Genomic DNA, 17,892 nt, shown 5'->3' with positions numbered 1-17,892 from the left:
ACATATTTCTAGAAATAAACTGTCCACATACCCCACATGAATTATAATGAAATTTAAAACAGAAGACTGTCTGGTAATATATCATCTTAATTCACTGAAATTGTATTCATGTATTGAATTCATATGCAATGAACACCCCCAAAATATTATTACATAAGATACTACAGAATCAGAAAGACCTTATTTATTTATTTAAAGATCTTTATAAAATAACATATACCTTCTATTTGTCCAGAAAACAGTAAATGTACACTTTCTCCATAGATAGCCTTTATCTAATAAGTGATAACTGCCAGAATCAGCTACTGATTTTCAGAACCATACACAGAAACTATGTTTTCCTCTCTAGTCCATTTTAAAATCTTCTAATTCTAATAAAGTAAGAAGTAAAAACTGAAACTAAATGTAATTAAAATGGATTCTAAAACCTCCATCCCAAAATAATTTAAGCTCAACTCCTGGCAACTAATAGAATTTTATACATTTTAACCACAAGTGTGCATATTTAAACATATTTACTGTTTTAACTATTTAATGTTTATGGCTATTTTCCTACTTTGTCACGTTTACTAGGGCCCACTCTAAGCTACAGTGTGAGAAGGTAAACTTGTCATCATCACTCTTATTCCACAGACAACAAATCTTCAAGTTCACATGCGGACACTTCGGGCCCTCTTGTGTTCTTTCCCCAGCATTCTGGGACAATTCACGTAAAGCTGATCTCCCCAGCGTGCTCAGCCATTCTAATTTTCTCTATTCCATCTCCCATACCACTCATATTTGTTGTCCATCAGGAAAATTATAAATTAATCTCAGTTAATGTAATAATAGATGGTGCTAATAAATCCTAACATTTCAATGTATTAACCCTCCTAGGAAATACATTCACAAGTTAACATCTTTCCTGAACAAAAAAACTATGGTGAAAATACAGCGCCACATAAAGGCCAAGCCTTTTCTTATTTTATTCCACTTACTAAATGAAATAACATGAAATTTGTATTTAAATAATTTAAATATTTTCTACTAGAGGGCAAGTTTCTGTATTTGGGCCACTACAACTATACATAGACCCTACTGGAACATAACTTCTTATCCTACATATTTAGATGCACTACATGTTGGATTGTAATGCCCAAAACATAATTTTACATGGGAAAAGCTAAACATAATGCTAGCCAAATAATGGATTTCAGTGTTTATCAACCACAGCTGTCCTGCCCCAAACATCAAATGACCTATGCTAGGTCAACCAAGCTTTGAGGGGTCTTCACTCCACTGTTTCCAAGCCAAGTACAATGATAAATGAGATTGTCACAGTTCCTACATAACATACATACACAAACATAAGCACACACACAAGCTCTACCAACAATAAAACATCTTATCGACACTGAAGTAAGAACACTCATAGCAAAAATGCTACTAGCTAACAATTTCACTTATGAGCTAAAAAAGATTAGAATCTGAAGCAAACTAGTTATCGATGAATTTATCCATTGGTAAATATCACATTTTCATTTATAGTGACTGTATACATGTGATATTTTCTTATCAAATAAAACTGGGTTCTACTTAAAATACTTATTTCTTCTCTAATTTGTCTTCAGAGTAGAAACAGAGTGTGGCATAAAAACCTGTGTTAACAGGCCATGCCACTTTTTCCTTTTTTGTTCTTTTTAATGCAATTGCAAAATCATTCAAATGGCTTTGCTTACGGTTATTAAAGAATTAAATAGCGTAACCTCATTTTTCCATGCCTGGGCTCAACTAGAAAGAAAGTTAGTGAATTATGATTCAAAAGTGTGGTTAGAAATTAATTTTTAAACAATAATTGTATTTGAACAACATAGGGCATGACACATTAGTTTGTAAAATGGCAAAACTAAACATTAATTCATATAACAATGAGAGCAAATGGTATAATAAATAACCATTTAATGGTTCTTTATTGTTTTCTGAAGAAAAGGATTTTATTCCCCCACAACCCTATATTTAAGAACATTTCATATCCATAGACACTTAGAAGACCTGTATTAACCTAGAACTTTCTTTATCTCTTAAATGATAGCAAAGAGCTGTAAGTACCAGTCGGTTACACCGTGCTGCAGAAATCACTTCAATTTCATGCTTCTCTAATGTGTAGCGTCTATGAAATTACCTGCATGATCACAGTCAAAATTTTATTTCCATAAACAACTATCACTGCATGACTACTCTGCCATGCAAAATATGCTAGAATTTTAATTAAAATTGATTTAACCATAATTTATTAAATCATAAATTTATATATAGTAGCTTTTAGAGGAACACATCAAAATCGGCTCAGATTGTAACAACATTTTTTACATACAGAACTTAAAAAAGGATGTCTTTCTCTTTACTTAATGTTTAAGAAATGAATGGTCAAAGATTTTTAAATTTTTCCTTAATTTAAATGGTTTCTTCAAAAGGCATAACCTCCAAATGCCAATGCACAGTTAAAGATTTTGGTTTTCTCAAAGTTACTAAAATCTTTATAGACACCTTTTCTTAAGAATAATAAAGTATGATACAGAGACATAATAAGCCTTAAAAAAATACCTGAGAGGTCTTGCCTGGGGATTGCCTGCTTCTACATATGGATGTAAATAATCCTTTATGTAGAGGTCAGCAGCACTATTAGAATGGGTGCAAATGAGAATCCTGCTGAAATAAACGGTGCAAATAAAAAGAATGATAAAACACAAAACTATTCAAGCAGTATAATACCCAAAAAAAGCAGTGGCCATTTTAATATAATACATTTCCCTCAACCTACTCGGTAACCTCTAACATATTACTCAATTATGCTTTTAGGAAATTATTATTAAAGCTTAATTACTCTTTAAGCTATAAAGGAGATAAGTTCCCCCAAATTATTTTTAAATCTATCATATAAAATTATTTTTTAAAAACCCAACCCTTTTGGCACTAACATTTATCACAATCTCTTAGCAGACTTGGCGTTTTGAGGACTATTTAAAAGCTACCATTCTCTATGTTGCCAATTTTTAAAAACAGTACGTTTTCAGAGAATTCAAATTTTAGTGCTTTGGGGTTTGAGTGTGGCTCTTTTTCTTTATTTGTATTTTTAAAAAATTTTTACAAGCAAGATGAAAACTGTCTCGCTAGCCCTTGCTTTGTCTTCACAACAAGCACAGAAACTGTGCCCTGCTGACGAGACCAGGTCACACACAACGCCACCTCACCTGGTCTCCTGCTGCTGGAGAATGTGCTTGACGGCCTGAGCTAGGGTGAATGTTTTGCCAGTGCCATAGGGGCCGATGATGAGAACGGGAGGCAGCTGTATTGAAAGTGGGGTCGTAACGGCCAGAACAGCCTCCTTCTGTTTTGCGTTTAGTCGAGGATCCAACTGCTCATCCCATTGTCTAAAGAAAATTAATATGTAAGTTATTTTAAACACATGCATCTTATTCATAAGCAGAACATGGCACACAAGTATCTTGAATTTCACTGAACCATTAAAAATACTGAAATAACATAGCATCTATAAAAACAAATGTTTATTCTACAACTACTTTTTAAAAAATTCCCAACAAAGTCGGTGTAGGGTGTTTTACTACTCTGATCAAAATTCACTTTAGTTATCCTGTCCTTTCCAAGTGCAAAAAGATTCTGGTAACTAACCAAGAGACATCACAACACACTTCCAGTCTAGTTGCTAAGTAGCAGCAGTCTCTTTGCATAGCAAATAAAATGGAAAAGGGAAACTAACTGATTTTCAAATTCTAACCCATTGAAAGATCTCTCAGTAAAATTTAAAACAAAAGAAAAAGAAAAAAACCTGTGTCACTGGTTAAGAGACATCAAACTTTTATAAAGTTCTTAATTCAGAAAAAAGCAGGTTTTTTTTTAAGGTCAAACAATATGAAATGTTTTCTGATTATTTTCACACACACAAATAACATACGTATGTCCTATTTTTCTGGGTAGAGAACACCTGTCATGGCAACACAAATGGCTGTTGCAATGAAATCTATCTTATTAGTGTCCCTTCTATGACTTGGCTAAGTTTTGAAGATTTAAATGGATGGCAGATGCTGAAAGGGATCAAACTAAGTGGAGAATCAACAGCATTCTTTCTCGTAACTACAATTATGATACTAAATATTACAACCACTATGGTAAAAATGATAGAGATGTAAACCAAAATAGGAAGGGCGTGTAGAGACTCTTAGAAAATCTGCAAAATGCCTACAAAATAACCCTGAAATAGGAGGACACAGTTTAGACAGCAAAATGCCCACTCTGTGAGGCTACTCTCTACTTAAACAGAAGCTAGTTATTTACGGAAAGTTTTCTTAACTCTTTCAGTTTTAAAAAATTATAACTAATGCTATATATTATGATAGATAACTTCAAACAAACAAAATTCTCCTAATGTAAAACCTTAGAAAACAAATTTTAAAAACAAATTTTAAGCATATAAACATGTCATTATTTATTTTTCTGAAATTTAACTTTTTTTAAGTAAAAAACAAAAGGACTCTGACCAGTGGCACTAGATTTCCTGGAAGCCACTCACTAAAACTCCAAAGAACCCCTCAGCATTAACCCGTTTCTTTACTCATAATTCTGCCACTACCTAGCAATGCTCCACCTCCTATAAACAAGGAAACTGCTTTAGGTAAGTGCTAAGTCCAGAGCTAATACACGTGGCAGACACTGTGGAATGGTTACCCCCAAACCACCCGCAGTGCCCATCTCTTCCTCCTCTACTACTGAGCCCAGACAGCTATATACTCCCTTTCCAGCCTCTGTGGCTGGAGACCCAACTCTGGTCAACGAGACGTAAAAGTCCCTCAGAAGAGCTTCTATACCCAATAAGACAAAACAAAGCCTCTCTAGAAGAAAGCCTTCCTGCTCCTTTGCCTTCCTCCTTCACCTTGCTGGAAAAAGCTCATGATAAATAAAACCGCAGAAGCCATCTTATAATCATGAGGCAACAACAGGCATCACGCAGAAAACTAATATGCTCTCTAAGTAGAGAGAAAAGGGAGACTAGGTCTGCAAAGGTACTGCTGAGCCCCCGTACCAGCCCTCGACCACCCAGCTCTGGGCCTCTACTTCTATTTGTTTAAGCCACAGTCAATCCAACAAACTGTCGCTTGCATCTATACCTGACCACTGTGATTCTATGATACCTGACCCCAATGGTTCCTTTATCTGTACATGGAGATAATGATACTTGCATCAGATAGATATTTTAAAGGATCAAATAAGATAATGCACGTAAGCTGTTAAGAAAAATAACTGAGCAATAAGTGCAAAATTAACTTTGACTTCTACTACTATAATATTTTCTGAGGATTTCAGAAAAATAAGATATTACTTGACCAGCACACACTTTTGAAAATCAAAAAATGTTTTTAGAATACCCTCTAATCTCACAAATTTGGGGACTTTAATGAACTTATGAGATCGATATTAGATTATATACATAAGTATAAATCTAAGAGATTAGTGACAGATTTACAGGTATAATTCCAAAATATGTCGATATCTCTTTATTTATATAGACCATTCTACTTGTCAATTGTTTCAGTGCAAATAAATGCTTCAGAGTAGATCAGAAACTTTACCAATGTGAGTCATCTCTATAGTTCCTTGTCATGAATGATGAACATTTATAGAAAGCCAATAAGTAAAACAAACTGTCTCTATTTATTATACTACCTGCTTAATAAAGGGAAGAAGATTTATAATAAACATGCTGGTAAAAGTCATCTCTGATTTTCACAATTAAAACAACAAAGTCTTTTCAAGTTTACTCTGAATAAAATGAGAGTTATTTTATTCCCTGAACCAAATTAATTCTAAGTTCTTTTTTTTTCCTAGTCTGACACATTGTTGTAATTAATTTATAGACTACATGCTCAAGAATAATTTCTCAATTTCATTTATCTTTCTATATTCCACCTTATTCCAGAAAAGATTTTAAATGGCTAATAGCTTCTCAGCGTTCCTAGACCTAGATACATTTTAATTACTATTTAAATTATAGTGGTATGAAATCTCTTCCTGCTTGAAAGTTTTCTGCTACTTGACATTTCCTTACTTTTGCAGTTAACACCTGCAATCAGTGGTATTTGAATATACTGCTATCCACAATATATTTTTCAGAAGTGAACATACCAAGTCAATGCCTATAAGTTTACTGGTATGGCCTCACATTTGAAACCCTAATTTTCTTCTTTAAACATATTCTTATTAACTTAAATGTGTCATATATTAATAATGTGCAAGGTTATGTTGGAGATTCAAAGACAAATAAGATGTGGTCTCTTCTAAAAAGCTCCGAGTCTAATGAGAACAGCAGAAATGTACACAACTGAGAAAAATTAATTTTAGAGAAATTATGCTTGAAAGTACAAAACTGACTGAATCTAGCACATACTAGGCATCAATAAATATTTGTTGAAATAATGAAATGGAAGAGCAGATTCATTTACTAGAAGGAGAGAGCCCTTGAGCGGGACTAAATTTTAAAGGACAGGTAGATCCTCCAATAGATCAATATTGGGCAAAGATTATTTCAGGGAGAAAAAAACCACAGATAGAACACAGGCCTGGGGGAGGGGGAAATGCAGCGTTTAATGAGTATAAAGTTTCAGTTTTACAACATGAAAAGGTTCTGGAGATAAACTACACAACAATGTGAATACACTTAGCACACCTGAAGTGTGAATACAACAATGTGAATACACTTAGCACACTTCAAGTGTGAATACACGTGAACTGCACACTTAAAAATGGTTAAGATGGTAAATTTTACGTTACGTAGATTTTACCACAATTTTTTTTAATTTTAAAGAATTTTAAAAAAGATAAGGAGGCAAATAAGTTCAGGGCAAATTAAACAAACGTCAAGGTAATTCTATATGGCTAGAACATGAGGATTTAGAGGAAGAAAGGGAGAGTAAGAAGAAAAAAGTAAAAGAAATCTGAAAAGATACTGTTGAGAAGCATTGTCAATGAGACCACATAATATGAGTTTTGTATTAGGACGTTCAGACTTTATCTGCGTATCAAGGAGAAGCCCTTCAGAGGTTTATAAGCAGTGAAATGAAATGATTATTTTAGCAAACTAACTCTGGAAGAAGCATGTGGGCTGGACCACAGAACAGAGACACAGACAGCAGGACTGACGAGTAGAAGGCTACTGAAATAGCCCAGCTCTCAGTTACGCACTGGCTGTAGGGATGGAGAGAAGGGAAGGGTGCGGAGAAGCTGAATCAAATGAGAGCTACAAATATGAGATGTCACTGGATTTTTACAACTGGTGGATCACTGATTACTTTCAGGAGAGTGAGGAAGTAGAAAACAGATTACAGGATGAGTAGATAAGAATACCACAATTAGGCTGACTATCCTTGCTCAAGAATTTTGGCAATAAAAAGAAGAATGAGGAAAGTGAAAACAAGGGAGAAATGATTTGGATTTTGTATTATAAGGCATATTTTGCTTTGTTCTGTTTTTAGGACCAGAAGAAATGAAGTGTGAGGGAAAATGATATAAGTCACTTCTAGGCCTGGCCCATAAAAATTTCCCACATGGTCCTCTGTGCTCCTGCTTCCCCTGTCTGCCAGCTCATGTCAGCACCCAGGGTGACCTTGGAAACCACTCAGTAAAGATACCAGGGCCTCCATTAGAGATGGAGCAGGGCCACCCTACCATGACTAGATTGACACAAATGATTAAAAAATAAACTATTTTGTGGAGCCACTGAGATTTAAAAAAAAAAAAAAAAAAAAAAGGTGGAGTGAGCTGGGCATGGGCAGGGGCCAAGAGGATAAAATCCAGTAAAAGAATAAAAAAGATGCAGTCATAGAGCTGTCACTACAGTTAGTCTGGAAACAAAATAGAGGCATCATATTTAACCACATGTAAAGATGTGTAAAGAGAATTAAGCAGAAAAATATTTACATAACAATTAACTTTATAGCATCTTCCATGATACTTCCTCCATTTTCCTAAATTACAAAAATGTCTTCCCTATTCAAAAATTATTTTAAATTAACTATTTGAACCACTTTAGAAAGGCCCTAGTTTCCCTATTCAGCTTCTACTCAGGAATATTCCTAAATTGCTTGGCATTCTATCAAATTAAGGCTGTTGAGAAAAGCAATAGAAGTCATTTAGACTCTGAGGAAAAGTGAAGAAAATCGATGATGAACTTCAAATGCTTCATTCTAAGGGTTCTTGTACTCTCTTTTCTCAACTAATAACATGTCTCTTGAAGAATATATGGAAACTTTCCTATAAACATATTTGAGTTATTTGATACAGATATTAAATTTAAAATTTATATAACTTCTGGAATGAGATATCTCTTTTTTGTACCTGTTGGGACTCCAAGGTATGGTTGGAGTCATAGTGATGTCTGGAAACAAAACCCCATTGTCCTTGATCCTGTCTAGCGCATAATGCATTTCACAGAGGGGTAATCGATTTAACTGAAACTGAAGTTCAACCTGAAAGACAAAATAAAAAAAATTTTTTTTACAAGCGTTAAAGCAGACATCAGCGCTTTTCAGCTTCCTAGAATGCTCTGTGGAGATACCCTTTTTCAGGGGCCAAGTGCAGAGATGCCTTTAAAGTGTAATCATAGTGTAATAATAATTATTATGCCTAATATTTGCTTTGCTTATTCAGTGCCAGGCGCTGTAGTATGCACGTTACATAGATTATCCCATTTAATAGCACCAATGACGTGTATACTATTATTAACCTCATTTTTCATCTAAAGAAACTGAGGCACTTGTAAATTACTTAATCTCTAAATAAAGATTATCTGATTCCACCATTCCTATGAAGAATATATTTGATAAAATTAGTAGAACATCTGTGAAATATCATCTCTCAAGGGTTAAAACCAGGCCTATGACACTGTACTGATTTACTATGAATGGATAGTATTCACCAAATGCTATATTTAAAAGGAAGAAAAGAGTAGCTTTCCAGTTAAATATGGCAGACTGAGCATAGTTACCTAAAAATCCATAAAGACAAAAAGAACAGCAGCAGATACAACTTCAGATAAGAACTGCCCCAGGATCTAGCTTAGTTTATTTTAATCTGTTCTTCCATTGCCGATTTAAAACAGATATCAGAAAGCTTGACCTCGTATAAAACTGTAACATTTTAGATTTTACTTAAAGAGAATCGATTTTCTCGGAAAGTTATCAAAGGTCCAATTCTCCACCCACCAGAATCAATACTTCAAAGTCAAGTGCACTTCTAGCTGTGGCAGATGGAGGGAAACCAAACCAGAAGAAGAGCATCTGCTGACAGGGCAACTCCAGACAGCCACAGCGAAGCTGTCGCACCTCAGAACGTACCTGTGCGTCATAATCAGGCCGAAGGTTAAGTTCTTCACAGCATCCCCTGGATATCCTTAAAAATATATATTCTTTTGTTTTTTCTTCAATAGTAGCTTCATAAACCTTCTCTTTGGTTCCCTGGGTCTGTACTAACTTCTCTTTAGGGACTGGTAATAAATAAACAGCATTGACTTTGGTCATCACCAGCCGTCCAGCCAAAGTATCTTCAGAAAGTGTTTCAGTAAGCTTAAAACGGCCAAAAAGTTGTCCATTCTGAGCATACTTTGCACCTCCAGAAACTCCAGTGAGCATGAAGCTTGCTAGAATCTGCAATTGCACTTTAAGGTTGAACCTAAGTCAGAAGTAGAAAATGAGTTTGAATATTTCACATCAAAAACATTAAAACTAAATAAGAGAGTAAAACAAAATAAATCAAATATAAGCATAGAAAAATTAAAGGTTCATTTATCAATTCCACTCCACTGAGCTAAAAATGATATACTGTCTTTAATCCAAGCTGGAAACAACAAAACTTAAAGTGAATAAACTCTCCAAGTTTATAAAAATGCATGCTTAGTTGTGTTGAAGAATACACATATTTTTAGGTTTGAGCATTTAAAATGAAGCTAAGTATGATTTTTTAATAAAATGAAATATCATGTATTAGTTAATATGAAAGTCTGTTTGAATATACCATTAGGACAGTCAAGACTTTAAAATCACCTAAAGCCAGAAGGAAATGCCCTGTATTGAAACTACAACAGACTTTTATTAAACTGCTGCTTTCCAAGCAGATCTTACCAAGATTCTAACCATTAAATTTCTCTTCCAATACCGTTGGCGAATAACATCCAGAATACATTTTTATTCATGGCTACATCAAGGCAGGTCTCATGCCCAACTTATGGAAAGAAAAGTTAAAGGCTATCTTATTAGACAATGGCTGGTGCACTCACTCCCACTTCCATGAGCACATGTGAGCATGAAAGAGAACATGTGTGTGCAAGAAGCACAGAGAATCAAGATTAATTCACACAGTCAAGAAAGATGAAGTGAAAGAAAGATTTAAATTAATTAATAGCTCTTCTCCTTTGCCATTCTGAAATGGTGCTGTGAGAGAGAAGACAAAGTGGTAACAATGGGAACACTCTCTCCTTTTTCTTAATAAGGTTTAAAAAATTTGAATGAAAAAATTTAATTGTTCTATAATCTATACACCCTTTTGTGGAAAAGGCTACTTTTTAATGGTACTACTGAATTTTCTTTTCAGATCTTCTTTTGGATACGTGATGTCAAGAATGTCTTATAAATTCTTAAAGAAAAAGAAAAAAAAAACCCTTTTCTAAAACATTATACACTTCTGTAACACAAACATTTGTACTGCTTACAATATTAGGAAACCAATTCTAATTAAAACATTATATTAAAATTTTGAGTTTCCATTTATACACTTTAAAGTTAGAAAACTGTAAGACTAGAGAAATATTTTAATAGAAATAAGAAAACACTCAAGGAAAATAACACATCTCAACAGCTATTTATGCACGTAACAAGTCATAGCGTTTATAAGCTCCATTAGTTATTTTAAAGTACACTTCAGGGCTCCCCTGGTGGCGCAGTGGTTAAGAATCCGCCTGCCAATGTAGGGGACACGGGTTCCAGCCCTGGTCCGGGAAGATCCCACATGCCGTGGAGCAACTAAGCCCGTGCGCCACAACTACTGAAGCCCGTGCGCCTAGAGCCCGTGCTCCGCAACATGAGAAGCCACCGCAGTTGAGAAGCCCGCGCACCGCAACGAGGAGTGGCCCCTGCTCGCCGCAACTAGAGAAAGCCCACGCACAGCAACGAAGACCCAACGCAGCCCAAAATAAATAAATTAAATAAATTTTAAAAAAACACTTAAAATAGAAAACTTAAGGCTCCAAAAGGATATGTAAAAATATACTTTATTATAAATATAAATTTAGTATTTAATAACGTGGCTTTCTATGAGGATCAAATGAATTCTAGGAGTACTTGCTCTGTGTATCATTCATATATATATATATATGTGGAATTTTTAAAAATCATGTTATATTTCTCTCATTCTCTATCCATATTTCACTAGATCCAAACTAGAAAAGTACAATATAATTTAAAGAAACACAGATTGTATGTTATCTAGTTATGTTTGATTCTTTGAAGACTGGAATGTGCACTAAGGATTCATATAAAAATAAGTCATAAAATGAAACAAAAGTATACTACCCTCCCCAGTTTACATATAATCTATGTTCACCTTCCTTTTTTTTTTTTTTTTTTTTTAGCACTTTTTTCTTTTTTCTTTTTTTATAGCTACTTTATTTATTTATTTTATTTTATTTTTTTTGGCTGTGTTGGGTCTTCGGTTCATGCGAGGGCTTTCTCTAGTTGAGGCAAGTGGGGGCCACTCTTCATCGCGGTGCGGGGACCGCTCTTCATCGCGGTGCGCGGGCCTTTCACTATCGCGGCCCCTCCCGTCGCGGGGCACAGGCTCCAGACGCGCAGGCTCAGTAGTTGTGGCTCACGGGCCCAGCTGCTCCGTGGCATGTGGGATCTTCCCAGACCAGGGCTCGAACCCGTGTCCCCTGCATTAGCAGGCAGATTCTCAACCACTGCGCCACCAGGGAAGCCCCCACCTTCCTTTTTTAAAAAAAATAAAATATATGCTTTACAGAAGAACAGGAACCCCTGGGTTTCTCATGTTTTTTCAAATGCACTTAAACTTCTACTTTGCTTTTACCATCCACGTAACTGAGATGTGTGGTCATTAAAAGCTTTCTCAGAGAAAAGGGATTCCTTACAGTCCATTCTCAATTCACAAATGACCTCTTTGTTGCTAAAGTTGATGTCCAGCTTTCTGATCTTTTTTAAAAATTATTATTACTTTGCAACCACTTTCCGTTTCCTTTAAACTCCCTCTTCCACTGGCTTCTGCACAGTCACACTCTCCTGGTTCTCTTCCTACCTCTCTGGCTGTTCCTCCGTCTTCCATCCAAGCACCACCCACCTTCTAAGCATCCACCTGCCCTCTTCTTACCCTGTCGGCTCTCCCAAGACGAGGACGCCCTCTCCTAGGTCTCTCGGCTCTGGGCTGTAAACCTAACTGCCAAATACGCACATTGGATTACATGCTCTGCAAACTCAGTAAAAGCAAAAGAGAATCACCATCTGACTTCCCCACGTACCACCCCAAACCAATCCTCCCGTGTATTAGACAGCTCAGGTAATGGCACTATCCACCTAGTTGCCCCAGCCAGAAACCAAGTTATCCTTGACCTTGTCTCTCTCACCAACCTTCATTCCCCATCATACAACCACCAAGCCCTGTTAGTTCCTCTTCTTCCTAAATTATCTGCATCTCAACATTTCTAACTTGAATTACTTTAACAAACTCCTACCATGATGTCTTGCTTCAGATCTATTCTCCAAGCCACCACTAGAGGGTCTCTGTAAAATGCGAGTCTGATGATAGGCGGCTCCGAGGGCAAAGTGTAAACAGCTTTCTATCTCACCACCCCACCACACACGTCCCCCCTTCCATTAAAATTACGATGACCGACTTGCAGCTTCCCCCACAACTCTATGCTCTTATTCTCCTATCTTGTGTCTTCAAACTAAATATCTTTGTCCTATTTCTTCACCTGACAATTACCTGTTTTTCAAAATTCAACTTAAATGCCACCTGGTCCAGAAAGCTGACTTTGATATGTCATTCAAGCTCTGGCGAAATGAGGAAACGTAACTTGTTTACCTCAGAATCAGCAATGACCAGCCTAGAAACTAACACTTTGAATACTCAATAAATTCTGTTCATTGAATTAATTTTACATGTTTGTCATAATCTGATTTTTTTTCCAGGCACCATATTCCCATTTCAACTACTTCATATTATTCCCTAACAATTTCTTGTAATCCTATAATGTTTTCTCAACTAACTTGGGTAATATATTAAAGTTTTACTGTTACATCTATTTTAGAATCTACCATCCCAAAACACTTGATCACAATTCAGCAGGCATGAAAAATTAATCTCACAGTTTTAAAGCAATAAAGAGAATTCTTTTATGACATTGAGTTGTGCCTTGCAACAAAACTGTTGAGGCAGAGACACTAGAACTAAGAAATACAGCTTTTCCCACAGAAGGGTCACCATATGTTCAAGATGCAGACATTAGAGACCTTCTCAAAGTTACAGCTACTAATATTTAATTTTTCTAAAAGATTAACAGGCTGAAACTAAAAAGACATTAGTAAGCTTTCTTAAGTATTAAAACAATATGCATTTTTGAGATTTAGTAACGCAGAAATACCTAAAATACAAAATATATCCTATAATTAACAAAGATATATCTTAAAAAGAAGAAAAACCATCTTTCCATGGTTCCATGTCACATTTTAAAATCAACTTGAAAGCTTACAGGATTCCTAACATTTTTGGAAATGGCAGAATAGTAGCCCATGAAAGTTTTCAACCGATTTAAAACCATACTTCTAGCTCAAAGAAATATGGCTCCATCGATGTTAGAAATAGTTATACCTCTTGAGTGTAACTTTAAAAACACTTCAAAGCTATATATAGTGAGTTTCCCTTCATGCAATTTCTGACTAAATGAATGACAACAAAAGTCAACCAAGGTAATAAGCCAAAAAACAGCTGGGTCTACTGAGGCAGAGCCACAGAACCAAGGCTGAATCGACAGAGGCCTCAGCCGCTGCAACGATGAAATGAGCACCTGCACACCGGGCTTGTCCTGCCAGCTTCACTGCTGGGCGGCCACAATGCCCCAGTCCTGCAGGCCACACGACACACTCTGATGCACATGCACATGACGGCTTCAGCCAGAGCCAATTTCTTTTGGAAATGTATATCTGAGAATGAAATCGATTTCACTTCAAGGTGGAATCATTATTGAATGTACAACAGCATGTAGCTGAGGACAAGAGAAGTTGAAAAAAAATCTTGAAAGAACTCAGAAGCATATTCTAACACTTAAATGAAATGCAGTATTATTCCTACCATCTCCACACATCTCATACTAAAACTTAACATAAAAAGAACTCTTAATATCTGGACTGTTTTGAAAAAAAATCATCTTTCTTTAAAAAATTAAAAAAAAGATAAACCTGATTATCAAATTCAGCCTCAAGCCAAAATACATTTTTTCTAATCTTGAGAGGTTTCATTCAATCCATTTTCAAAAAGAGAATTCTAAGGTGACCGTGTAAAAGTACAGGTCTACCTTGTTTTATCGCACTTCACTGTCCTTTGCAGATACTGTGTTTTTTTACGAATTGAAGGTTTATGGCAACCCTAAGTCAAGCAAGGCTATAGGTGCCATTTTTCCAACAACATTTGTTCACTTCATGTCTCTGTGTCACATTTTGGTAGTTCTCACAATATTTCAAACTTTTCCATTACTATTATATGTGTTATGGTGATCTTTTATGTTACCATTTTAACTGTTTTGCGATGCCACAAAACGCAACCGTGCAAGACAGCAAACAACTGTGTGTGTTCTGATTGCTCCACCAACTGGCCGTTCCCCCATCTCTCTCCCTCTCCTCAGGCCCCCTATTCCCTGAGACACAACAGTAATGAAATTAGGCCAATTAATAACCCTATAACGACGTCTAAGGGTTCAAGTGAAAGAAAGAGTCACATGTCTCTCACGTTAAATCAAAAGCCAGAAATGATCAAGCTTAGTGAGGAAGGCATGTCAAAAGCTGAGGTAGGCCAAAAGCTAGGCCTCTTGTACCAGTTAGCCGAGTTGTGAATGTGAAGGAAAAGTTCTTGAAGGAAATTAAAAGTTGTACTTCAATGAACACACAAATAGTAAGAAAGAAAAACAGCTTTATTGCTGATATGGAGAAAGTTTTAGTGGTTTGGATAGATCAAACCAGCCACAACATTCCCTTAAACCAAAACCTAATCCAGAACAAGCCCCAACTCTCTTTAATTCTATGATGGTTGAGAGAGGTGAAGAAGCTCCAGAAGAAAAGCTTGAAGCTAGCAGAGGTTGGTTCGCGAGGTTTAAAAAAGAAGCCATCCCCACGATGTAAGTAGAAGTGCAAGGTGAAGCAGCAAATGCTGATGCAAAAAGCTTTAACAAGTTATCCAGAAGATCTAGCTAAGATACTTAATGAAGGTGGCTACACTAAACAGCAGATTCTCAATGTAGATGAAACAGCCTTCTGTTGGAAGAAGACTCTACCTAGGACTTTAGAGAGGAGAGGTCAATGCCTGGCTTCAAAGCTTCAAAGGACAGGCTGACTCTCATTATGGGCTAATGCATCTGGTGACTTTAAGTTGAAGCCAACGTTCACTTACGATTCCAAAAATCCCAGGGCCCTTAAGAAATATGTTAAATCTACTCCGCCTGTGCCCTATAAATGGAACCACAAGGCCTGGATGACAGCACGTCTGTTTACAACGTGGTTAACTGAATATTTTAAGTCCCCTGTTGAGACCTACTGCTCAGAAAAAAGATTCCTTTCAAAATATTACTGCTCACTGACAATGCACCTGGTTACCCAAGAGCTCTGGTGGAGAGGAACAACAAGATTAATGTTGTTTTCATGCCTGATAACACAACATCCATTCTAAAGCCCATGGATCAAGGAGTAATTTCGACTAACAAGTCTTACTATTTAAGAAATATATTTCATAAGGCTATGGCTGCTATAGACAGTGATTCCTCTGATGGATCTGGGCAAAGTCAATTGAACACCTTCTAAAAAGGATCTGCCATTCTAGACGCCATTAAAAACATTTGTAATTCATGGGAAGAGGGCAGAATATCAACATTAACCATAGTTTAATAAAAGAAGCTGATTCCAACCCTCATGGATGACTTTGAGGGGTTCAAGACTTCAGTGGAGGAAGAAACTACAGATGTGGTGGAAACAGCAGGAGAACGAGAATTAGAAGTGGAGCCTGAAGACGGGACTGAAGTACTGCAATCTCGTGATAAAAAGTTAACAGATGAGGAGTTGCTTCTTACAGATGAGCAAAGAGAGTGGTTTCTTGAGGTGGAATCTACTCCTGGTGAAGAGGCTGTGAGGACTGTTGAAATGACAACAAAGGATTTAGAACATGACACACACATAGTTGATAAAGCAGTGGCAGGGTCTGAGAGGATTGACTCCAATTTGGAAGAAGTTCTAACTGTGGATAAAATGCTATCAAACAGCGTTGCTGCTACAGAGAAACTGTTCATGAAGAGTCATTCGATGCAGCAATTTTAAGAAATTAAAATAAGACTGCCACTCCAACCTTCAGCAACCACGAACCACCCTGATCAGTCAGCAGCCAGCAACACTGAGGCAAGACCCTCCACCAGCAAAAAGATTATGACTTGCTGAAGGCCAGATGATGGTTGGCATGTTTTAGCAATAAAGTATTTTTTAATTAAGGTATGTACCTTTTTTTTTTTTTTAGATATCCTGCTATTTCACTTAATAGCCTACAGAATAGTGTAAACCTAACTCTTATATGTACTGGGAAATCAACAAATTCATGTGACTTGCTTTACTGCAATATCTGCTTTATTGTGGTGGTCTGGAACCGAACCCACACTATCTCTGAGGTGTTCCTGTATAGTCCGATCCTTATAATTAAAATGTAAGAAACCAGTATGAATTCCCTCAATACTACTTTCATGATTACGTTTCAAAATATGTGGCCTCCTTCAGTTTTTGTACATTTATTGGACAAATAATCATCGAGTGTTTGCTCTCCCACTGACAGAGACCTCCGGAAGAGCAGGGACCATGCGTTTATACTCCCAGCGCACGGCAGCAAGGCTTGTGGAGGTGAGCAAGGCACTATACACTAGGGATGCCAAGATGAGCACAGTTCTTCCCTTAAGCTCATATACCAATACTGGATGACAGCTACTGAATAACAGCCATTTCACTACCGGGCTGCGCTTCGGCACCCCCTCCGTATTTTAAACATGAAAAATACTATCCAAAGGGGAGATTTTAAAAAAGAAAGAAAGAAAAGAAAAGTGTTTCTAAAGTAACTTACTTGCTGACTTCCTTATACTGGGCTATCTCCTCAATATAAAGAAGGTCATGCAGCCGTGACTGATAGTTGGTCTTGGTCAATGATTTGTCTAAAACGGACTGGGTAAATAGCTGGTCAGCAGAGAGAGGAATTTGGTATCTGATAAGAAGGCTCTTCTCCAAATCAGTAGTTTCATTAGGTTCAAAATCTACAATAGTCTTAGAAGAAGAATCCCAACGCTTAGCCGTGGTTACTAGCTGTTGTTTTGCATGCATCAGGTACTCAAGATCTAAATGGAAACAAAAAACACATTTATAAAGGAACACAACATTAAAATTCTCAAATAATACACTGTGCATTTTGGTAAGAGAATTTTGTATGCTAAAGTTCTTAAAAATGAAACAATATAAAACCCCATTTGACAGAGTGTTTTCCCCATATCAGAAATATTTTTTTGTCTAGGTTAACAAAATAACATAAATAGGAATTCATGTAAAA

The 17,892-nt window shown here is 36.4% G+C and overlaps 1 protein-coding gene across 12 annotated transcripts in view; it reads right to left on the bottom strand.

Moving 5' to 3' along the window:
- HELZ (helicase with zinc finger) overlaps positions 1-17,892 on the bottom strand; it is a 164,638-nt gene that overhangs the window by 91,108 nt on the left and 55,638 nt on the right. For 10 of the 12 annotated variants that reach the window (XM_082370949.1, XM_082370948.1, XM_082370952.1 and 7 more), the window contains 5 exons: positions 17,416-17,683; positions 9,384-9,717; positions 8,386-8,516; positions 3,231-3,410; positions 2,584-2,688 (listed from right to left, as the gene is read on the bottom strand). In XM_082370949.1, the coding sequence (XP_082227075.1) occupies positions 2,584-2,688; positions 3,231-3,410; positions 8,386-8,516; positions 9,384-9,717; positions 17,416-17,683 (1,018 nt within the window). The remainder of the gene's footprint in view (positions 1-2,583; positions 2,689-3,230; positions 3,411-8,385; positions 8,517-9,383; positions 9,718-17,415; positions 17,684-17,892) is intronic. The other 2 variants (XM_082370955.1, XM_082370946.1) reach the window with 2 other exon arrangements.

This window comes from Balaenoptera borealis (assembly GCF_965194805.1).
Source record: "Balaenoptera borealis genome assembly, chromosome: 20".
Classification (NCBI taxonomy): Eukaryota; Metazoa; Chordata; class Mammalia; order Artiodactyla; family Balaenopteridae; genus Balaenoptera; species Balaenoptera borealis.
The sequence above is the reverse complement of the archived record's forward strand: the minus strand, read 5'-3'. Positions and strand labels throughout refer to the sequence as shown.